At 44.0% G+C, this 23,825-nt stretch overlaps 2 protein-coding genes across 6 annotated transcripts in view; one reads left to right on the forward strand and one right to left on the reverse strand.

Moving 5' to 3' along the window:
* Window positions 1-7,558, forward strand: part of RASA1 (RAS p21 protein activator 1) — a 67,014-nt gene extending 59,456 nt beyond the window's left edge. The window contains exons 22-25 of the mRNA XM_075411479.1: window positions 2,772-2,860; window positions 4,511-4,588; window positions 5,849-5,983; window positions 6,693-7,558. Of these exons, the coding sequence (XP_075267594.1) occupies window positions 2,772-2,860; window positions 4,511-4,588; window positions 5,849-5,983; window positions 6,693-6,776 (386 nt within the window). The 3' untranslated portion in view covers window positions 6,777-7,558. The remainder of the gene's footprint in view (window positions 1-2,771; window positions 2,861-4,510; window positions 4,589-5,848; window positions 5,984-6,692) is intronic.
* On the reverse strand, window positions 453-22,502 carry CCNH (cyclin H). Of its 5 annotated transcripts, none has more exons than XR_012761939.1 (11): window positions 22,380-22,502; window positions 22,143-22,265; window positions 20,142-20,215; window positions 19,660-19,870; window positions 19,193-19,356; window positions 14,775-14,845; window positions 14,203-14,268; window positions 12,791-12,902; window positions 12,152-12,212; window positions 8,785-8,918; window positions 453-469 (listed from the first exon to the last, which is right to left on the reverse strand). XR_012761939.1 is itself a non-coding variant. In XM_075411480.1 (10 exons), the coding sequence occupies exons 1-10, from the start codon at window positions 22,494-22,496 to the stop codon at window positions 8,880-8,882; spliced, it is 1,038 nt and encodes a 345-aa protein (XP_075267595.1). In that variant the 5' UTR covers window positions 22,497-22,502; the 3' UTR covers window positions 8,725-8,879. The 5 variants fall into 5 exon arrangements, 3 of the variants coding, with proteins under 3 accessions (XP_075267595.1, XP_075267597.1, XP_075267596.1); XR_012761937.1 differs by lacking the exon at window positions 453-469 and adding an exon at window positions 3,392-3,534; XM_075411480.1 differs by lacking the exon at window positions 453-469 and having other exon boundaries at window positions 8,725-8,918.
* Between the last annotated feature and the right edge of the window lie 1,323 nt (window positions 22,503-23,825).

Genomic DNA, 23,825 nt, shown 5'->3' on the forward strand with positions numbered 1-23,825 from the left:
AAAGTAAGAAGTTTTTTTGAACGCTATGTCCAAAGTCATGTTATCGACGTCACTTGACTGATGTCTCCTTAAGGCAGCCAGCATATGCTTTTCACCCTCAAAGGTTAGGTTGTGGTTATCCCTGATGTCGTTTTGAAGTCCAGAACAACATGCATTGTGGTATTTAATAATACAATTTTGAGTCTAACAATGTGGAGTATATTCTAGCAGTCTGAAAAATGTGTGTCATCTTCAGATGTCACTTTGAGTAGAACACAATGCCAAAGTTAATGGCTGAAATTCAGTGGCATTTCTTAAATGGACAAGATTTGTAAAGTTGAAAATATCTCTGCAGAGCTTGGAGTACATTTGTGCACCTAGAAAATTAATGCTTTAATAACTAGTTTGAACATCGTGCTTAGATAGTGTCCAGCCATTGGAGAGGTCTTCACTTTGACTCAGGAAGTACAGTCCATCTCAAATACCGAATCTGAAAGATGAGAGAGGGGTGGCACTGAGGAAGGGCGAGTGGTGCAGACTTGAGATGGCAATCTTGATTGACGTAAAGACCATCTATAGGAGACCGCCCATGGGCTTCCCTGAGTGGATGTTCTCACCACATAAAGTCTTACCCTGTTTTTTGATGCTCCTACAGCACAGTGCATCTACAGTATTTAACTAGTACAGCGGCAGGGAACATTCCTGTTGGGAAGAGCTGGGTTGCATGGCGCAGGGTGTCAGACAGTGTTCTCCAGAACACATCGTAGGGGGAGGTCACAATGGGGGCACGCATCAGGGACCACATCCGACACGCTGTTGGCCTTGGGCTTGCCTGCTGCGAAGCTTTGATGGTGAGGGTTTGGATTATCCCATAGCACTTGCCTTAAGCATCTAGAAATGTTTGTGGCAAATTTTTAACTTAACTTCTCTGGGAGCAAAAAAGGAAAACGGTACAGTACTGAAAACTCTTATCACTAAAGTTAAAATATTCAGACATCTGAGTTGCTTGGTTAATCAGTTAATACATGTTACACTTGATCTTTGTTTTGTGTTTTTTCTTGGCAAAGATCCCCATCTAGAAGGCAGGTAGTTTGCACTAGCCATTGCGCTTCCTCCTTCTGTCCCTAGCAGTTTCTTGATTTGTACCAGTAAAATGCTCATTTGGAAACAGGAGGACGTTCGAAATCTGATTCAGCAAGGCCTTTATTCACAGACAGTTTTTAAGACAAAGTAGTGTGTTTTCTATCGTCTATCTGTAAGCTATACTAAATGAGAAGGGCTGTGTCGAACAGACGAGTTCCTTTCTCTCACCCAGTAATCATTTCTATACATGCTCTGGAGAAAGCATTTCACAAACGTGGCCTGATACACAGTGATCCTTTCCTTAGGATTTTACGATCTTCAGCTAATTTGCAAGTTAGGTACCTCCTAACTTGGGCTGCACTGTGTCTGCAGGTGTAAAAAATTGCCTATGAATTTGAGTAATCCCTTTTAAGCTTGTCTGTCAGTGTTGAAGTCCTGCTCATGTTACACCCAGCTAATATGCTTGATTACTGCTAAGGTAAACTTACAGATGCAGTGTAGGGCTTTTAGAGCTGTTAAAAAAAAAAAGGGGTGAGGAAGCACTGCTTTTGGAGCAAAGCTTCCAAGAGACCTTCTTCCCATAATAGGGAAAAAAGTATTCTGAAGGCTGGGTGTGTACGTACACCTCAGTATCAGCAGCAATCCTATCACCTCAACAACTGTGATTAAAAACAAAAAAAAAAAATTCAAAAAGTTCAAAAAAGTTGAAGTACCAAAAGTTAAATCCTTTGTTTCAAGCATCTCTGAGTGTTCGCTCCTTTAGATCAGTTCTCCTAACCTGAAGTTCCAGGTTCCAAGGCTGGTAATGTTTTCCAGCATTGCTGCTTCAAAGGCTTGTACCAAGCACTAGTTACGATGAAGAACTGACATTAGTTGCATAGCTCCAGCTGTGCAAGAAAAGTTAGAGCTTATTTTTCAGTGGATTTTGGAGGAGAAGGGGAAGAACCAACTACAAAAGATGCAGGTAGACAATGAAGAGCATATAGCACTCTTATGAAAAATTAGGAAATTTAGAGCTTGAATAATAACCATGTCAATTTTGGGACACTTCAAACTTGGCTTTCAGCCAGGCCATTTGCCATAACTGGAGGGAAAAATAATTTTGTAAGATACTGCTGGGTAATATCACTTGTTGGAAAAGGAAGTTTTAACTGACTGAATGGTTAATGTAAAGTGTTAAGTATAATGTTAGGTACAGCAAGTGACTATAATTTCATGGAAATACAAGCCACGATTCCTTGTAATGTTTACTGTTTTCCTGATGCCAGTAACTTCAAAGTGTAATTTGTATACCTAGTCACAGCCCACTTATGTGGGTATGCACAAGAAAAAGGTAAACCTGCCTTTTTCTTTTAATTTTAAAGGTAATTTTTTTTTTATTCTAACAACAAATAATCCTCCTTTCTACAGAACTGTTTCATTTGGTTCTTACTTCACCTAACTCTTACTAACACCACTTTATTTTTGCATACTTGTTCTGTAGGCAACTATTACAGAAAATCAGATGTTCATATTAATATATTCTTGTGGACATTGCTAAAGCAACAGAAGTTTTACTTCACCAAGTGACATCTTCCACATGCAGTTCTGTTACAATATTAAAAATATTTTATTCCATGAAAAGATATGGAGAAGAGCTTTACTTCCATGTGACTGCTGTTAGTTTTACATGGAGTGCCCAGTAACTCTCTACTTTTTATTCCTGCCAGATTCTCCTTCCCCTACTGCTGCAAGAACACTGACGCTGGTCGCCAAGTCTGTGCAGAATTTAGCAAATCTGGTTGAATTTGGAGCTAAGGTGAATATAATTTTACACACACAAAACAGCCGAGAACTATGTTTCCAGCACATTCCTTTGTTCCTGTGTAATGCGTGCAAAAATCTGTTGCCATTTTCTCATGCAAAGCCCAACACATGACCTGTGTGTCCTCATCCACAAGGAAGCCTTGTTGCTGCAATTCCTTCTGTCCTCTTCATTTAGAGCTGAAGAGGGTGTTGATCTGAACTAGAGCAGCAGCAGAAAGTCTGGTAGAATTGGGAGGAGGAGCCAGTTTGAGAGGAAGTGATCTAGAAACTCACACTGATGACTTCCTGCATCCCATGAAGTTTTTTAATCTGGTAGTATGAACACCAGCAATGGTCTTTTAAAATAATAGACGAACGAATGACCATGCCAGCAGGTATTAGAGAGCGTGATGCAACCATGTGTTGATGCTACGAGAACACAGATAAACTCAGCAGACCTTTATTCCAAAGACAACAGTGGAAATATGTGGAGCAATCTTTTTTCTGTTTGCAACAGAAAAGGTAGCAGTCGTACTCCAGTATTTCCTGTGTTAGAGGGGAGAAGCAGGAGAGGGAAGGCAGGCAGACATCCCATCACAACAAAAGTGTCCACGATGGTAAATTGGGCACATTTTCTTTTGGAATATCCACATCAAAAACACAATGGAGAATTGCTAAAGCAGGAATCTGTGATGGGAAAGAATGAGGATAAATATTCCGCCTTAAATAGATGATGGAGAGTTCTTTTTCCATGAATTATTTGCTGCCAAAAGGGAGGCGTCTTTCCGTAATATTGGTGTGCTTGTGTACACAACCTTGAAGTGCATTCCCTATGCATGTTCTATCTATATGCAGTAATTAACTTGCAGATTGAGACTGATGAGGCCTAAATTCCCAGCTTGGTGTAGATTAACCAATTCCGAAACAACTGAAGAACTGCCAGCCTCTGACTCTTCCCCCTCCCCTGCTTTCACCGGTGTTTACTCTTCAGATTGGTGTTTTCTGTCGTAGGGCACTTCAAAGCACCCCTTCTATTTGTACTATTCGCTCTCATGTTGCTAGACATAATTAATGTTGTAAATCAAGTGGATGTATTGCACTGAAAAGCCCCAGCTTTCAAAAAAGTTTCTATTGTAACACCAAGACAGTGCCAGCAACAACTGGTCTGTCTCAATTCCCAGGCCGAAATGTGGCTGAAAAATGAATGTGTTGACTTAAGCGTAATGAAAGTGACTTCCGGCTGGCATTATAAAGTGATTTCTCTGACACAGGTAACTTGGAATGTCAGCGTTAATGAAAGAACAAGAAGGAGGGCACTTAGTCCTGATCATACCTTTGAAAGTAGAGGATTTGTTCATTGCAGCTAGGTATTGAGACATATTCATCTTCCTGCACATTGATTTCAGTATGCATGTGTCAGAACATTCTTGAATCGGGGAATGTAAGAAAATACTTGATTCTGTAGTCTTTTAACTGGATGCACACCAGACATTTTATTTTTTCAAGTGAATTTCTGATCACTCCAGGTGATACTTGTTTTGCAGTGTCATTTGTCTGGCTGCACTGCGTTCAAGTATGACAGTTAGATTTATTATTATTCAAGCATGACAATTAATACTCTTGGCACTGGTTTGCTCTAATGAATACTTTTAAAAATTACTAGGAGCCATATATGGAAGGAGTAAATCCATTCATCAAGAGCAATAAACATCGCATGATCATGTTCTTGGATGAACTTGGGGTAAGTGGTTAAAAAAATCTTTACTGGAAGTTACGTAGCAACATTGTAAATGAAAATTCTTTACAATTCATATTGACATGCTCAAAAACACATCCGCTCCCAGACAGTTTTGAATGCTTGTAAATGAATAAATTGTTCTTATGCATGTTTAGAGCCTGCAGAGTGCTGGCCTGTCATACGGAATTAAAACCATCAAATGTCATCTTAGACTTTAGTCATTTCTCTGTAGGTGTGAGAAGCTCAAATTGATTTTATACCTGTGGAGATTACAGATTTTGGCCAGAAATTCAGATCTTTTAAAAATATGTTTTAAAACCAAAATTCACATACATAATTTGCCATATGGTTTTGACCAGAGATTGAAATTATGTTCTGCTTTAAAAAATACTGGGTTGAATTTCAGTTGTGTTACCAAATGTGTCGCTGCATTCATTTCAGATATTGTAGCCTGAAAGCGAGCTGCAGTTACTGTATTCTTTAAACTGTTACTGCTTTTGTACGAGAGCTACAAAAGGAGTTAGGTCCTCATGCTGTGCGTGTCTGGTTCTCAACCAAGAATTCATTTTCAAAATGAAGACAAAAAAAATGTGCTAGGCTTTCTGAACTGATCCATTGAAAGTGACCTAGAAGACATCTGAGAATATTTTGATAAGATATAAAAATGAGCGTGGCATTCGGGTAGGTTGCCATATGTCACCTTTTTCTGGTTAAATTGCAACTTCTGCATATTGCGGTATATTATTTTTTTTTAAAAGGCAGATTCTCCATGAGGTCTCTGAAAACTGCTGGTTTGAAAATAACTGTTGGATTAATTTACTGTTTCAATTACAACATTGTTTTATGGCCAGTTTAACGAGTTACTCAATAGTCACAGACTTTGCTCAATTTTTGTTGCTGCTGTTCTCATCTAGACTGAAAAAAAAAAGCTCCAGATGGATGGATTCCCTCTCATTTAAGAAAAGGTTATAAGTCTCAGTGTGCAGAACCTTTCTGGTCAGCTCAGTGGTACTGCAGCAATACCAGACCTTTTCGTAAGAACCCTTCTAGCAGGAGTAAAAATGGCAGTATATTCATAAAATGCATGCTTGCGGAGAGGAGATCGATAATTTGTAGTAGAAAAATGGGCTGGAGGCTTCTGGAGGCTTAGCTTGGTGGACTAGCATTGCAGCACTTACAGTTTTGTCAGCAGAGCTGTAACTTCTCCTCCCATGTGCGTGGGCACTTGGCACCCTAAATCCGCTCCCGTCTGTTTTGTTGAAGAACGTTCCTGAGCTTCCCGACACTACAGAGCACTCGAGAACGGACCTGTCCCGGGACCTGGCAGCCTTGCACGAGATATGCGTGGCGCACTCGGATGAGCTCCGGACACTCAGCAACGAGCGAGGTGTCATGCAGGTGAGCGGACAAATGGCAGGCATGGACACTATGTCCTGAGTCACCCCCCAGTATCAGCACGCTTTTGTAGTATTTCTGGCTGGCAGCACAATAAGCATTTTAGAATACGTGCGTTTCACCAGGAGGTTATTAGCTGTAAAGGTCAATACTTGGTCTGTAGTTCTGTTTCTTCATGCAGAAAAACCAAAGAGGCTTTTTTGAAGTTGCCAGAGGAGGTTTCAGTTTCTAGAGGAAGCCTAAACCCACAGAATTACTGTCTCTCAACAGGCTCTCTGGGATGTTAGTTTTAGGACCTGGGGTTTTTTTTCAGTTGAGAACTAAATTTACTTTCTGCTAGCTTTCCAGCGATACCTCATTTCTGCTTCCTAATTTGCCAGCAGTCCATTTGCGAGCAGACAGGGCAGACTTTGCGAGCAAACCCCGGCAGTGCGTTAGCAGTACAGTCTTGGCCTGCCTGCTAAACCACGAAGCAGCAGAAAGATCATGGGTGGAGAGGCAAAGTTCATAGCGCTGTTCTAGACTTCCCGATTGAAGGTAACATCTTACTGACTAGGGAACCAGCTGGTTCCTTTCTATTTTTTGTTGTTTTAATATGTTTTAAACTACCTAGTAGCAGGCTGATAGGCTAATAATGCTTAAAATGTTTCTCAGGCAAGACTGTTCCGTTTCCAGTTGCTAATACGTGGTGCTACTGACTCTCTTTCTACAGCACGTTCTTAAGAAGCTTTTGGCTATTACTGAACTGCTTCAACAAAAACAAAACCAGTATTCAGTGTCCAATAACATCAGGTAGCAGCCCTCTACCTGAATTCTGCATGGATCCAGCATGCCCAACATGGCGACTCACACCAGTATCACTTCTTGCTCTTGCCAAAAATAGCACACCCTGTCACATTCCCAGTGATGTGTGAACTATGCAAAAAGAAAACAAAGATTCTGTTGGTGAATGATTGTACCAGCAGCTTTTTAAGCTATCTGTGCAGGACATTTGCACTTTTTTTCCACTTGGAAGCAGTTTTCACAACCTCTGAGCCTTGGTGTACAGTTCACCTTCTGCAAACAAAACGCTGTGACTGTGTCTTGAACTTTGAAAATTATTTTCAGCACCTCTGATTGCCAAAGTTTCACTGTCTTGTTGGAAAAGAATTATCAACTGACATGAAAAGAAATGCGATGTTTTGACAGCCACATATAACTGGATAACAATTCTTACTGTAATTTCTGACTGGTTACAATAATTATGACTTCCGACTGTTTCAACCACTTTAACTTGTATTTACAGTTTCCAGAATTTGATGTTATGGTAGGAACAATCTTTACTGTACACTTTTTATACCATGCTGTTTCTCTTGCTGGAATCATGTTGAAAGAGAATATGCAGAATGGGTCTCGTCAGCTTTATTTTTTTTTTTTGATGTGTCACTGATTCAGTCTGAATAGTTCTTCCATCAAGGACTGTATATCCAGAGAAATCACAATGCTTTTGTAAAATGTTTACAACAGTAAATAATTTGAATTCAGTAAATTTATTGATCGTTGTATCAGACATGCATGCATTCATTAAACCATTTTATAAAATAGGTATGTGTTGGTCTTTTGTGTCCTATAAGTCTAGCATAAATATTATTTTTATAAGTGAAAAATAAGTTTCTAAAATAAGCTGCAGATCAACTCTTTATGGAAGCTGGCTACCTTCGGCTGCTGTGGGAATTTTTTACGTTGTCTGCACGTGATGATGTACTTAGGAATGTTCATGCGGTGTCACTTTTTTAGCATGAATCCTCAGAACGGCATTACTTTGTATTTATACATACCTCTCATGGGGTGAGAAAGCAGATGTTAAAACTGTTAAGACCATTAGAACCACCACGCAGCATCTCCTGTCTGTTAGAACGGCTTTCTCCATTCACTGTCACGCTGAGTTGCAGAGACTTTATCTGTGGGTCCTTGCTGTTGCCTCTGGGGTTTGCAGTTGGCTCTTGCTGGACTGCCCTGGTCCCCCCAGTTGACCCAGCTTTCTTCTAGCTGGGTGCCCAGCGCTGCAGCTGAGAGCTCCCACGTGTCACAGGTACTACATTTAGTAGACAGAGGTGATGCTCTTAATACAGCCTCATCAGGACACACCTGTTTGCAACACCTTGGCACTACTCACTTTTTTTTAGATGGTCCCTTAAAGCCACAGCTTGACCTGTTGCTGCCAAGCCTGTGTTAAACTGCATCGCGGAGGAGAAGGTAACTGATAATATCTTTGTGCCCCATTTAGTTTTCTCTCTCTGTACCGTTAGGTCACACAAGCCACAGCCCCTGTTTCTAACATTTTTGTGTTTGTGTGTGGTGAACTACCGTGGCATGCTCTGCTTAATAGCTCCCGACCTGATCAGAATCTGAGTACACGGCTTAACACAGCTTCAGTTACATCACGCTTCCTGCGCTCGGTTATGAAGGTGGTGCGTAAACCCTGTCAGGCTTTCCAAAGTGAAATCAAAATAGCTGCTCTTCTTCCCTGAGTAGTCGGCCAAGGGCCCTGGTGTAGAAGGGTTTGTCAAAACCAGAGTGGGTAAAGCAGGTGATGTTGTAGGTTCAGTTGGCTGTGTTGGGTGTAGGTAGCATAACTGGTAGATCTGGCTGGCTATTTACCTACTACATACAAAATGCAGTGGTGAAACTAGGGAACTCCCAAAGTAAGAAGTTTGAGGGTTTAATGGAACCCCCTTGAGGGTTTAATGGAATGCTGTAGCTCATTATTTTGGCAAAGCCAAATGCTTTATTGCAAAGTTACTAAAAAGTGACAGAATAGATACCTCATGGTACAGAGTGAGGAACCTGTGGCAGACAGGTTCAGGCTTGACAGCGAGCAGCAGTTTCTGCAGCGGTAGGGTTCCATCTTCCTTCACAGTCACACCGACTCCACAAGATCATCATCAGTCCACTCTTCCTAAGGGAAAGGAAGAAAGCCCTGCCTTGAGCAACGCGTGAACTCAGTCTGTTTCACAGTAAGGTGGGCCAGGCACTACACGACTGCAGGTGCATGGAATGACAGCACAGGCTGCTGCAGGAACCTCTACTACATATGACAGATAAAGAGCATTTAAGTAACAGGTAGCTTTTCACATCTCTGAGCTCTGTCTGCTATCAGCAGCAGATATAAGTAGCAAGTTTAAACTGGTTTTAAACACTCTGCTCTGCCACATTACTCGACAGATGAGCATTTCTGCCAGGACACTGGACCATGATTACCTTGCACACTCCATTCTACTTCTGACAACCAGGTAGCAACTGTGAGTCCTGGTTAACTTACAGGGCGAGCTCAAATGGGGAGTAAGAACTCATGCAGGGCCTATACAGAAGCTACTTGACGAAACATGTGGTTGTTGACTTCCCCTGCAGATTCTTGTGCCATGCCAACAACTGCTGAACAACCCTAGACTCCCCAGGATCTGGGTTGCTGCTCAGACTTGCTCCCGCTGCTACACCTGAGCACCCTTAAAGGCATTTCTGTAAGCATGGCCTAGTCTGTTGTGAGACTCAAATTTTGGTTCCCAGGTTCATTTAAAATGTTTCTTGCCTGCCCTGTGCCCTGCCTAAGCAAAACTTCCCATTTTCTGCTCTGTTGTGTGCAGGGAAGAAAACAGAAATAACTCAGTCAAGTACCTACATTGGAGGGAAGATTTTATTTTCAGCTAACACTGGCTAATCCCAGAACACAGGATGGAAAGCCTCCTGGGACTAAAGCCTAACTTCTTGCTTCTGCAAGCATGCCACAGCACTTACCAAGAACACCAGAAAGCCCCCTGTGCTCTTTATGGCCAGGATGTAGTACGTAACAGAACCATCCCACAAACAGAAGATGAAAATATACTTTAACTAGTGGTGACTAAGCCCTTTAACCTTAATTCTAGTTATCCGTGCCTAGTCCGCAAGTCACAGAAGCCCAGTCATTTTAGCAGCGCCTTTTCAGCACCTCTTTCAGGTTTAGCTCATGCTTCTTCACTGTGGACGACTACGCAGAGATTTCCACCAGAGCTCACGTTGCAACGTTTTGCTAATACCTTGTGCTTTTTGTGGCTTCATTACTTTGGCAGCCAAGTCATCTGTGCACAACCAGTACACCCTGTGTGCTGCTTCGACTATTTCAAACTGATAAGCTCTCCCTATCAGTTATGGCCTTGCTGTATGGCCTCAGCTATAAACTACAGAATCAAGAAACAAAATCTTACAAGTAGATCAGAACTGACTGTGCACATCTGTATTACAGCCTAACTGTTCACAGCTATAAATACTGCTAATATCGGCTAGCTACAAGATTCGTGAGGTCTCCAGGTCTGAGCAGTACGCACATCCCGTAAGCCTTCCAAAAATGAAGCACGCTTTTTCCTTCATGTCCTGGCCAGCTCAGATCTGCTCTTGCATGTGATAATCACTCAGAAGTGAAACTACACAAGTACAAACCCTTGGCAATTCATATACATCAATATTTAAAAATCCTAAGGTTCAAGAGCTGTTAAAACTGCAAGAGCTTATCGCGAAATGCTGTAGATTACATGAATTTATCCCATCAGTTTATTCCTTTGGAAAAAGAGTTGTCAATATAAATTAATAAGAAACCCCCAAATCAAAACTGCCTCAAACCATAGGGAGGTTGTGGAGTCTCCTTCTCTGGAGATATTCCAGACCCACCTGGACGCGGTCCTGTGCAGCCTGCTCTGGGTGACCCTGCTTCGGCAGGAGGGTTGGACTAGATGACCCACAGAGGTCCCTTCCAACCCCCAATATTCTGTGATTCTGTAGTGGCATAACTACAGTAAGACCCCCTTCAAATAAGACTGGGGCGAGGAATAAGTCTCAAGAGCTTAGCTGGAGTCGTTCTCTTAAGTCATTTTGTGAGAACGTGAAAAATTGAAGTGATCAAAGTGCTGTTTTTATGGAGTTGCCCATTTCAGTATGCTTTTTAAGACTAGCATTTGGAGTAAACAATCATCAAAAGTTTTTACAGCATTAAATAGTTATCATAAAATATGCTTGAGGTTCCAAATTTTCTCAGAACATACATCAAATGCTAATTTTATTATAGACTTGTTCAAATAATCTTTTAGATTCGTTTGACATAATAGCATCAACCTACTATGCTAATTTAAAATGGCAAGACTCCTTGAATTTTAGAAAACCACACATCCTGCATTTTGTGTCAACATTTTGACAGATGACCCTCTTCAGCTGTTAACAAGCTTTTCTAAATGCCATACTTAAGGTGTCTTAGATTATCAGGACGTACAATGTCTTCAGTATCAAGGAGAAGACCAATAAAAAGGGTTCTTTACAAAGCCGCTCCTTCACCAGAATGCTTTCTCTACAACTTCCAGTCAACGCTACAAATGAAAGCTCTGAAAGGTGTTCAGGTTAGATTGGAAGGATTACCTTAATTCTGTTTTCATTTGTTGAATGACCCTCCTTAGTCTATCTCCACCTTCTTTATACTTGGTCTTAAAACCTGAGGTATTAGCTATGCATCTATAATTTATGCAAGCCTTGCTAGCAAATTGGCTGACGTAGAAATTTAGTCCAGCAGCTGACTTCCACTTTCTGCAAGAAGCCAAAGAAAGTAAACAAAAATAGTTCCTGGCCAGCAGAAAAACCACAGAAAATGTCCATGAAAAAAGCCTGCTTGAGTTTATTTCAGCATATACTCATTTATTTCATCCGCATTCTGAGCAGTGGGATTCCACCTGTAGAGCTAGGATTTCCCCTCAAGCGTCCAGTTTCCGGCCTTCCAAAACCACCTTTCATCACAATATTCCAAATCTCAGTTTCACAGCTACTTCCCCCCACTGGCATCACAGAGTTTCACGTGCTGGAATTAAGCACTAAGCTTGATGCTGGTTGTTCTACGGTTTGTCAAAAGACTTCCAAAGCACAGGAAACGGCAGGAAGGATGGCCTGCGTGTTCTTCCCCCTCCCCACAAGACTGGGGTATTTAAGAACACTACCAAGTGCAGGCTCAGAGTACAAACTCTGGCTCATTTAAAAAAAAAAAAAAAAAGAAAAATATTCTGTCTGAGCAACACATAAAAGAGTATTAAGAGATGCAGAAGTTTGTCTCAGTAGCTATGTCACTTTTGCCTTGGCAGTTAAGAGTGGAAAAACAAGTACATGTACAATAGGTTTACTGACCTCATCCTTTTTAGATTTCTTTGTGACATATTCATCATCTTCAAAACCTCTCCTCTTCTTCCTAACCGCCATCCAGAAAAACATGGAAATGTTTAGGTATTTTTACAAGTCAGAGTCTCCTTATTTGGCCACAATATTAGATTATGGACATACTTGTCACATGAACTACCAAAACCTCTGCTAGCAGCTTGCTGGAAGTTCACAGTGGACAGAAAGGAAAAGTCAGGAAGTCCTTCGCCACCCACACAAGTCTTCAGAAAACACTAACCCTTTACACAATCCTTGTTTTAGGCACGTGATTTTAAAGCTCTCGCTTCTCATTACACACGACATCAAGTGGCCAGACCTTAGCAGCCACCTGGGATTCCAGCTCTGTGTTACCACATAATCAGTACTGCAGCCTGCAGTGCGAATCAGCACAAAAGAACATATTTCCGTATTACTGAAAGCACTACTTTGACTCTTGGTTCTCAGCTTCCAGCAGACGCTCACAGAGTAAGCATGTCAACAGACGTCCCTGTGTGCACATTTAGATGTTTTCATTTTCAGTCACTCACACAGATCAGAGGAAGTTAATGTCTCTATAGCAGTAAAAAAAAGGCAGAAGTTTAACACATCAAAGAGTAAGTATCTACTTACAGGTTTGTATTAAGTGCAAGCTCCGAGCTGTGACACTTCTCTAATTTCTGTTTTAGAGCAGCAACCTCTTCAGGCCTTGGCAGTTCATATTTCTTTATGAGATTTTTCATACCTACAGTGTCAACAACACAGCTGTAAGCAAATTAAATAATTTCTGCTCTACCCTGTGAATTACGCGAGCTTATCAATCAGTAGTACGGCTACTGTTATTGCTTATCACTCGTACTTAAGCTTGAGCCAACAGTCTACCCTCCCTTCCCTCATATTAGCAGGAGCACAGTATACATTTCCAAGCAGCTTCTACTAGTTAGGAAAAAAAAAAAAAATACACCAAAAAACCAAAAAATCAGAGGAAAAACAGAATCTAAGGAGCTTTGAAGTGCACACCTCTGTAACATTTTGAAAGCATCGTATCTAGTTTTTAAACAGACTCAAAAGACATGCAACATACTTCAAACAGCTAAGACAGAAAGTTTACCAATTAAAATCCTTCTATTTGTCAAAGCAAGCATTAGACATTCAAGGTATTAAGTCCTCCACAGCTCCCAAACCGCCTGCTTACAAAACTTCCCATCCCACAGAGCACTGAGACGATCAAAGACTACGTATGTAAGACTTAACGATCACCTTGCATCCGAGGACTAATTCTAAATAACATTAAGGCACAGCAGAAGCTGAGCACAAAGAATTACACTAAAACAAGTGGTTAGCATCGTTGATTCTGGATTTCCTCAAGGTAAACTGTAACAGTCTAGAGTTCACATTACTCTGCTAACAAGCCTCAAAATGCACAGGTATTTTTTGCATTCAGCACTGCACCTCAGTCTTAAAAAATTAAAAGATTGGTTTCAGTCTTGTTAAGAACGCAAATTAAATCTACAGCTACCCTGCAAGAAACAAGACTTTTGCCTCTACCACCGGTTCTCTGCAAGACCAGTCATTTACAGGTGCTTCAAAATTTCCTTCCAGCCATCGTCTGTTTACAGAAGAGCTGCCTTCGGGCTAAAGCTACCTTCCAGAATAATGCAAGCGAAGAGTAAGTGACCCAGTGTTCCCTTTGCATCTCACAAATGGAAACCTGATGACTGCATTTGTTAGCAGGAAGAAAAAGGGAAAAGCATTTTAAGTTTATAAATTCAATTTAAATGTAATTTGTAGGCCCTGGTGACTTGTACTATGCGCTCCCTACTAAAGTCAGCGTAGTCAAAGGACTGGATTCTTAATGCTACCACTCACCCATTTTAAATGCCTGCATTAGCTTAAAGCATTAAATAACTGATTACTTGCTGGAAAATTCATATCCCATCTTAATTAAAAAAAGGTAATAATCAGTGTACTACATTCCCCATTATCTTAGCTAAACCATACTAGCATTCTTGATATTTTATATATATACATATATATATACATACCTGTGTGAATATATATATATATTCTCCCACTAGCAACCGTAAGCATCTTTTGAAACAGCTTTATAGCTGCAAAACAGAAGTGAAGTATAAATCCTGGCGGATCACTTAACATTAATCATTTAGCTGAGAAAAACTACCCTCTGGTGGTAGAAGTAGTTGTGTGCAGGCTTTTGCCTGAAGCTGTAATAAAATGAAGTTGCAGTGACTGAAAAGAGGCATTTCATTCTAACTTACAAAAAACCATCATCTAGCTCCCAAGACAGATTTCTCACTTTCGAGTCAGTCGCTAGCACTTAACTGACTGCAACATTTATGTCCTGAGAGCATCAGGCCCTTTGCCTTTTAATTTCACCTGTTCCTATCACAGGTAAGTCTCAGTGTTTTCTCCCCCTGCACCCACGTGCTAGGTAGTTCGTTCTGCTGCCTGTGTTTTACTCACCTTATGCCAGCCCTGAGGTGAAGAAAACCACTTGAAGCACCCCTTTCTGCTTAAAGCTTTTGTTGTTTGGAAAAAGTCTTTCTTCCTTTAGAGCTACTGTTTATCATGTTTTGTCATATCAATGTTTACTTACATTTCATGCCATCCAGTAGCTTGGCTAAGGTTGTTCTGTTTTCTTTCAGCATAAGACTTTCTGATAAATAACTGCAGACAGACGTGGAAGAGTAAGTTCTTAAAGTGTCATAATTATTTCTGGCAGCTACCATTAGTTAATAAAACATGTATTATTTATTATTTACATCTGGTAGAGCTTTATGATTAGGCTTAGTAAGAACACTTTGGTTACTTAAGAGCTATAAAGGGACAGAAAAGCAAATCTGTCACTTCTAAGATTCTTTTTCTGTAAGAACGTGACAGAATTATTCCCTGGCCATCTAAAGAACTGTTCCAACATCACAGAACTAAACATTTCTAAGCGAGCCTCGCTGAGTTAAGCCAACTTACGTTTAAGATACCACGAAGTGTCCCACTAACATAACGCTATAGTACAGTACAACTGCTGGAAAAGAAAATACTACAGAAATGTAGCCTTCACAGACTGGTAGACAGCAACGCTTGCGAGGCAGGACTGCTGCTTCTGGCAGCTGAAAGCAAATCCTAAATGCTGTCTTTGTACAGAGTCCCTCAGTCCCTTCCTCCTCCCACAGAGATTCAAATTTCCTTTTAGTAAGAAAGTTAACACATACACACACCACCTGGGTAAAACCCCAACACACCTGAGCAACAATCCTTACCAAGATCCACAACAACCAAGTAGATTCATCCCTTCCCGGGAAGTGCACTTATGGATAAATTACAAAAATCCAAAGACTCCAAAGTGCATCAGTCTGTTCAGTCTGTGTTAACGTCAAACTGCCTTCACAAACCGCTGTACCAGCTGCAACTCCCAGACTGACGCACCAGCCACCACGAAGACGGTAATTACTATAAGCTAAGAGCTGCTCTGTTAGCATCACCGCTCTTGTAGAGCTCAAATTTAAGAGTATTATTTAACCCTGTGAAGGTTAAATACCTTCCGAACTGAAGATTAATTTGGAGCCACTTATTTGCCAGAGCACAGTGGCACCTATTTTTTCCCAAAGCTCTAAATTTCCCGAGACTGCTAGTGAGGCCTCATCTAGAGTACTATGTCCAGTTCTGGGCTCCCCAGTTCAAGAAAGATGAAGAGCTACTGGAGAGAGTCCAGCGGAGGGCTACGAGGATGAGGAGGGGACTGGAACATCTTCCCTACGAGGAGAGGTTGAGAGAACTGGGCTTGTTCAGCCTGAAGAAGAGAAGGCTGCGAGGGGACCTTATAAATGCCTACAAATATCTGAAGGGTGGGTGTCAGGAGGATGGGGCCAAGCTCTTTTCAGTGGTGCCCAGTGACAGGACAAGGGGCAATGGGCACAAACTGAGGCACAGGAAGTTCCGTCTGAACATGAGGAAGAACTTCTTCCCTCTGAGGGTGACGGAGCACTGGAACAGGCTGCCCAGGGAGGTTGTGGAGTCTCCTTCTCTGGAGATATTCAAGACCTGCCTGGACAAGGTCCTGTGCAGCTTGCTATAGGTGACCCTGCTTCGGCAGGAGGATTGGACTAGATGACCTACAGAGGTCCCTTCCAACCCCTACTATTCTGTGATTCTGTGATTCTGTGATTGTGGGAGCGACAGGTTTTCAGACCTTCCACGTCCCGTCCCGCCTACTCACAGGTCCACAAGACCCGAGCTGCAGCATTCGCTCCTCTCATGCCCACCCCCTCAAACTCACACAAAGCAACAAATGACAATGTTATAGCAACTGCATGGTGCAGACAAGTGACAAAGACTTGAGTTCTTCACCAATATGCAAAGATAAAGCTCACACACCTTGATTCCTACACCATCTACAAATTATTCTAGTTCTTTTGGTAAGCATGCTCTTCTGAATTCTGGCACAAGTAGCGCAGAATATAAACTCAGCAATGAGATCAACAAGTTTCAAGTTATAGTCCGCACCTGAATGTTTTCACACTATTCTGAGCTGACAGTGAACCCTGCAGAGGACGCTCCCACACTGTCTCCTCCTTTTAGGACAAGAGAGATTTGAGATTCATTTAGAACGGCTGGAAGAAAAGCTTCTTTAAAAAGAACTTGCTCCTGTAGGCATTCGGGACCTCCTGCAGAACCTAAATGTACAGAAGTCCATGGGACCTGACGAGATGCATCCCAGAGTCCTGAGGGAACTGGCTGACGTAGTTGCCAAGCCACTCTCCATGACATTTGAAAAGTCATGGCAGTCAGGGGAAGTCCCCAGTGATTGGAAAAAGGGAAACATTGTGCCCCTTTTCAAAGACGGCAGAAAGGAAGACCCTGGGAACAACCGACCTGTCAGCCTCACCTCTGTGCCTGGGAAGATCATGGAACAGATCCTCCTAGAAGATATGCTAAGGCACATGGAGGCCAGGGAGGTGATTCGAGACAGCCAGCATGGCTTCACCAAGGGCAAGTCCTGCCTGACCAACCTAGTGGCTTTCTATGATGGTGCAGCAACAAAGGTGGACAAGGGAAAACCAATGGACGTCATCTATCTGGATTTTTGTAAAGCCTTTGACACAGTCCCCCACAACATCTTTCTCTCTAAAGTGGAGAGCCATGGATTTGATGGGTGGACCGTTCGGTGGATAAGGAATTGGTTGGATGGTTGCAGCCAAAGGGTAGTGGTCAACGGCTCAATGTCCAGGTGGAGACCAGTGACGAGTGGAGTCCCTCAGGGGTCCGTACTGGGACTGGTGCTGTTCAATATATTCTTCAATGACATGGACAGCAACATCGAGTGTACCCTCAGGAAATTTGCAGATGACACCAAGCCGAGTGGTACGGTTGAGACACCAGAAGGACGGGATGCCATCCAGAGAGACCTGGACAAGCTTGAGAGGTGGGCCTGTGTGAACCTCATGAGGTTCAACAAGGCCAAGTGCAAGGTCCTACACCTGGGTCGGGGTAATCCCCGGTATCAATACAGGCTGGGGGATGAAAGGATTGAGAGCAGCCCTGCTGAGAGAGACTTGGGGGTACTGATAGACGAAAGGCTGGACATGAGCCGGCAATGTGCGCTGGCAGCCCAGAGGGCCAACCGTGTCCTGGGCTGCATCAAGAGAAGCGTGGCCAGCAGGTCGAGAGGTGATTCTGCCTCTCTGCTCTGCTCTGGCAAGACCTCACCTGGAGTCCTGCGTTCAGCTCTGGAGCCCTCAGCACAAGAAGGACATGGAACTGTTGGAGCGGGTCCAAAGGAGGGCTACAAAAATGATCCGAGGGCTGGAGCACCTCTCCTATGAGGACAGGCTGAGAGAGTTGGGCTTGTTCAGCCTGGAGAAGAGAAGGCTGCGGGGAGACCTGATTGCAGCATTTCAGTACTTAAAGGGAGCCTATAGGAAAGATGGAGACAATCTTTTTAGTAGAGACAGAAGTGACAGGACGAGGGGTAATGGTTTTAAACTAAAACAGGGTAGGTTTAGGCTGGATACAAGGAAGAAATTCTTTACAATGAGGGTGGTGAAACACTGGAACGGGTTGCCCAGAGAGGTAGTGGAGGCCCCATCCCTGGAAACATTCAAGACCAGGTTGGACAGGGCTCTGAGCAACCTGATCTAGTTAGTGGTGTCCCTGCTCGCTGCAGGGGGTTGGACTAGATGACCTCTAGGGGTCCCTTCCAACCCAAAACTTTCAGTGATTCTATGATTCTACAGCCCAAAAGCAAAATGCTCACACAGAGTGTCACACAACTAAACCACTCCAGATACAGCTACTCACAGCAACTACCGCAGTAGTTTTCCTGATGAAAAGAGTATGTTTTGTCCTTAAAAAACCCAAACCAAACAAACCACGCACTACAGCAATGACTGATATCAAAGTGTTTGATAATGCCTTTGCAAACACCGGTAGCTAGACCACAGAAAGGAAAGAAGGGACTGACTTAAAGCAGCACCTTGTCGTTAACGCATTTCCATGGACACTGAACGGTCGTACCAGCCAAGTACAGCACTCAGTTTCCACATGGCTGCTAACTGTTGGTTCAGTGTATTTCATTTCACTCTGTAACCTTAGATACCTTAAAAATCTTACTCTTTTTTCTTTAAGTGATTTTTTAGGTGTTTTACACTCTCAGTTTCTACTGTATTTCCACTTTCCTCACCCTAATCTTCAAGATGAGTCTGAAAATCTTATGCTGTTCTAATTAGGGCAGTCATCAATTTGCTTCCCCCCTGCTCCCCTCTTCCAAAGGAACATAAAAAGCAGACACCAACTAATTGCATTTATCGCCAACTTTTTGAATATAAAAAAACCCCAAAAAAAGCCAAAACCAAAAATCAGTACCGCTTCAGTCTGAAACATACTTAAGGAACTTACCAGAGTGTCAACAATCAGTAAGTAAACACATCCCTAGCTCACGATATCTAGAAGAGAATAATTTTATACAAGAAGGAAATAAACTGTTTAAATCATAGCTATAACAAAAAAAGAAGTGACTACCTTTCCATATTAATTCCTGCTCTTGAACCACTAGATAGTATGGCAGTGAGAGCTATCTGCGAGGGAGTAAAGAGCAGATACGCATCTGTCAGAGCCACTCGATTGAGGAAGTCGTCAGCTGCTTTCCTCAAAACTTCAGGATTCTCCAGCACTGGATAGCGAGTCTAAAAAGTAAGTGTTTAGGAAAGTAACTGTTCCCCGTCTTCTGGTTCATGAGCTCAGAACACACAGTCCAACAATATTTCGTAAAGCTAAAAAGTAGCAGTCCATCTTCCTATTCCAAAAACAATCTAAAGTGCTTGAAGACCACGACTAAACTGACTTCCCTTCTGATACTTGCCTACCACTTTAGAAACTAGGTTTTTTAAGATCACAAGCACAAAAAGAAATAAAGTTTTCTGACACAACCCACGACAGATTCGTATTACATTAGTGTACAAAGTATGTAGCATATAAAACAATACTACCTTCAAATCGATTAGAAATCCCTCAAATGGCCTGTACGGATTGTGGACGATGAGATGGAAGTTCAGCTGCTGAATAAGCAGTAGTTCATATTCCAGTATTTGTTCAAGAGCTTTTTCCTGTCCAACAGGGCTTTCTCGAAGGTTACCAACAAACTGTGCACTGGACACATTGAATTCTTCTACTTTACAGGCCAAAAATGCGCATGTTAGCCTTGAAGAGAGGAAAAAAAGCAAACAATTGACATACACAGCACCCATCTTTTCAATCAAGAGTTCTGTTCAGAAAGTTTGTATCTTCAGTACACCATGTTCCAAACACAGCAAACTTTTCCAAATGAAAACTGAAAGTGGCCATACTTTGTCTTTACTCATGTATAAGCTCTCAGATTTCCTTTCTCATTTTTTCAAGTTTTTACAGACATAGAGATTACACCTCCAATGTTCTGCTTGACAGAGTAACTCAAGAAATGCCGGCAACTCACATTATTATCCGAGGATGATACTCCATCACCGAGTTATTGAGGTAAAAGCGTTTGAAATACATGCAAGCTGTTCCCTAAATTAAAACAAGCGGAGGGAAAAGTAAGTACAGAAGCAAAAACAGATTAAGAAAAAAACATAAATAAATCAAAAAGTTAGATCACAAAACAGACCAGGCAAGTTTGAACACATACTATAGACATGCAGGACACACAAAGGCACCAAGATCCACACAACGCCATGCCATTAAATATTTCAAAATCTAATACATTTACACCTGCAAGACCCTTACAAAATGGCCGCTTAGTTATATTTTCCACCACTTTTAGACAAATTTAGGAAGACAATGCTCAAGAAGCCTACAATATCTTAATGAGAAAAATATGAAATTTAAAAACCAAATATTGAAAAAATTACCCTGAAATTTGTGGGTAATCCTAGCCAAGACACCTGACTTTTAAAATCTGTAAATTTCCCAGTGTGTTTAACATTTATGCTTCTCTGCGTGTCTAGAAGTACTTCAGTCTGTTAATGCCAAACTTCCAAGCAGGTCTGCACACCACCGGCACGAAAGCAGGTGTTTTCCAAAGACGTTATTTGCTGAGTCTGACCCAGCACACGCACTCTGAAACGTAAGGTGTGGCTCCACGGAGCACGCAACGACAGCCCACTGCCGTGTTTCAAACACGTCCTCAGACACAGCACTCTTCATCCTTGTTAGCTGCCACATCTTCCAGGAAGAGGGAGAACTGACAGGGCACAATATAGGTTATACACCGTAACGGCTAGGTGACAAAAGCAGCACAGTTTCGTTCCCTGCTTCAGCTCTAAGTCAGCACTCTCTCTCTCCTGAAACGCACTCTTCTGTGTTTAAGTTAAATCAGTTCAAAGATTTTTTTTTTCCCCCCTTTGTAGGTTATTTTGGTGGCAGTACAGGGCTTGAATCAGCTTGCTGTGCGGTTGGACAGGCACCAATGGGACAGCCACACGCCAGGGCTGCCTCCTGTAGCTACAGAATCATAGAATCATAGGGGTTGGAAGGGACCCCTGGGGATCATGTGGTCCAACCCCCCTGCCGAAGCAGGGTCACCTACAGCAGGCTGCACAGCACCTCATCCTGGTGAGTTTTGAATATCTCCAGAGAAGGAGACTCCACAACCTCCCTGGGCAGCCTGGGCCAGGGCTCCGTCACCCTCCGAGGGAAGAAGTTCTTCCTCGTGTTCAGCTGGAACTTCCTCTGCTTCAGTTTGTGCCCATTGCCCCTTGTCCTGATGCTGGGCACCACTGAAAAGAGTCTGGCCCCATCCTCCTGACCCCCACCCTGCAGATATTTAGAGGCATTTCTAAGGTCCCCTCGCAGCCTTCTCTTCTTCAGTCTGAACAAGCCCAGCTCCCTCAGCCTCTCCTCGTCGCAGAGATGTTCCAGTCCCCTCCTCATCCTCGGAGCCCTCCGCTGGACTCTCTCCAGTAGCTCCCCATCCTTCTTGAACTGCAGAGCCCAGAACTGGACAGAGTGCTCCAGATGGGGCAGTGTAGAGGGGAAGGAGAACCTCCCTCGACCTGCTGGCCACACTCCTCCTAATGCATCCCAGGATCCCATTGGCCTTCTTGGCAGCCAGGGCACACTGCTGGCTCATGGTCAGCCTGTCGTCCACCAAACACCCAGGTCCCTCTCCTCAGAGCCGCTCTCCAGCAGGTCTGCCCCAGCCTGTACTGGTGCCTGGGGTTGTTCCTCCCAGTGAGACCCTTTCACCAACCCACACGTCTGTCAGTACTCGTTGCTCAAGGGAGAGGAAAGCAGACGGTCAACAGCCACCCAACAACCAGGGGAAACGGGTGACGCGGTGAGGTAACTCTCTGTTTTGGGAACCGAAGGGTGGCCTGCAGGGCGGAACCCCGCGGAGCGACTCGCGCTCCCCAGGCCGCGACCATCAGGCGAGGGAGGAGCGGAGAGGCCGGGGGAGAAGCCCACCGCCCCCTCAGCGCCCGCGGCCGCCGCTTACCACCACGGATCTCGGCATGGCGGGCTTGAAGACGCCACAGAAGTCCAGCAGCCGCTTCTCGTAGTACTTGCATATCGCCAGCTCCTCGTGGGGCTCCAGGAGGACCGGGTCGTTCTGCTGGACCTTGAGCGGAGCAACGCGGGGCCTGAACGGCCGCCGGCCGCCAGCCCCCTCCCGGCCGCTAGCCCCCTCCCGGCCGCCAGCCCCCTCCCTCCCCGCCGCCATCCCGTCCCGCACCTTGCCGCTCGCCACCGCTCTGCCGCGGAACTTGCAGTTCGCGTCGGCCCGGCACCGCGCCAGCTCCTCCTCGCCGCGGAAGGTCCAGTGCCGCCATTGCGTGCTGCTGTGAAACATGATGGCGGCGGGCACTCCCCCCCCCCCCCCCCCCCCCCGGCTTCTTCTCCCTCGGCGGCGTCGCGGGGCCCGCCGGGAGCTGTAGTTCGGCGGGAGCTGGCGGAGATACGCGAGGCGGCTCTAGTGCCGGGGGAGGGCGGGGAGGTGAGGGGTCCGCGGCCGCCGTGGCGGTGGAGCAGGGCGGGGTGAGGTAGGTGGTTCTCCCCGGGGCCCGGGCACGGCTCCTAGGCTGCAGGGCAGCGCACGGAACCGCCGCTGGGTCTGGGCGTGCGGAGGGGAACTTCGCAACTCCCCTGGTTATAACCTGTTTATTGCGGTGTCGGCTGCGAGGGGGATCGCTCCTCCCGGCTTGCGCGCCCAGCCACAAAGCACGCACCTATTTATTACAAAGTTTAAGTAGGCTGGATTACTGCAATTATTTCTAGGAATAGGCGTGATTATGATAATTATTTTTAGGAATTCATGATCATGCTCCGACCCCCTTTAGGGCTTGCTGGTGGTCATCTGTGGGGGTCTTCTGGATGAAGGCTCGTAGTCCTGACGCGTGGAAAGCAGACTCCACAATCTGTCAGATTGTACAGTAGAGATGTTTATTCGGCGCCGGGCAGCACAGGGGGTAGTCCCACCAAAGTCGTTCACACCAAGCAGCAACTTGCCTCTTCAATTTATACGGTCAAGTACTACATATTGATCAGATTTCCCAATCCGCCTATACCTATGCGTGACCCAGCCGGGCTTGTGCAGTGCCTGCTGGCGGTGGTCGTCGAGGGTCCCAAGATGAAGGCTCATCCTCTTCATCGCGGTGTTCGCTGATTGACCTTTGTTTCTGGGCAAACTCAGCTCTCTTCTGGCTCCCATCCAAACTGCAAGGTCAGTCTTAGCTGGTCCTAGGCAACTCCCCAGCCCTTATAAGGAACTACGGCCTTTGTAAGGAAATGCAAGACCCTCTGCTTCAGTTAATTTAAGCACTGTAAGTTCTCTGCACAGTAACTGTCAGGCAGTGCTACTTCTACCAAATTCCTTAACTATTAGGCAAGGCTGCTTCTACTAAAATCCCTTTAACGCCTTCCTTCAGTCCTCCTCGCTGTGTGCTTTCACCTTTGGCTCCAAAATGCCTGAGTTGTCTGTGTTGGCTGACTCCCAAACCATAGAACCAGTTTCAGCTGGAGAGTTGTTTCTTATAGACAACGAAGTTCTGGTTACCAGTCCTTATCAGTCCTTGTTTCTCTTCTTTTGCCTCGCAAGCCATCCTTGTTAGCTCACAGCGGTCCTTGTTAGCAAGGTTACAAAGAACAGAACTAAACTGAATGTCAGTGGTTAACTCTTACC

This window comes from Opisthocomus hoazin, chromosome Z (assembly GCF_030867145.1).
Source record: "Opisthocomus hoazin isolate bOpiHoa1 chromosome Z, bOpiHoa1.hap1, whole genome shotgun sequence".
Classification (NCBI taxonomy): Eukaryota; Metazoa; Chordata; class Aves; order Opisthocomiformes; family Opisthocomidae; genus Opisthocomus; species Opisthocomus hoazin.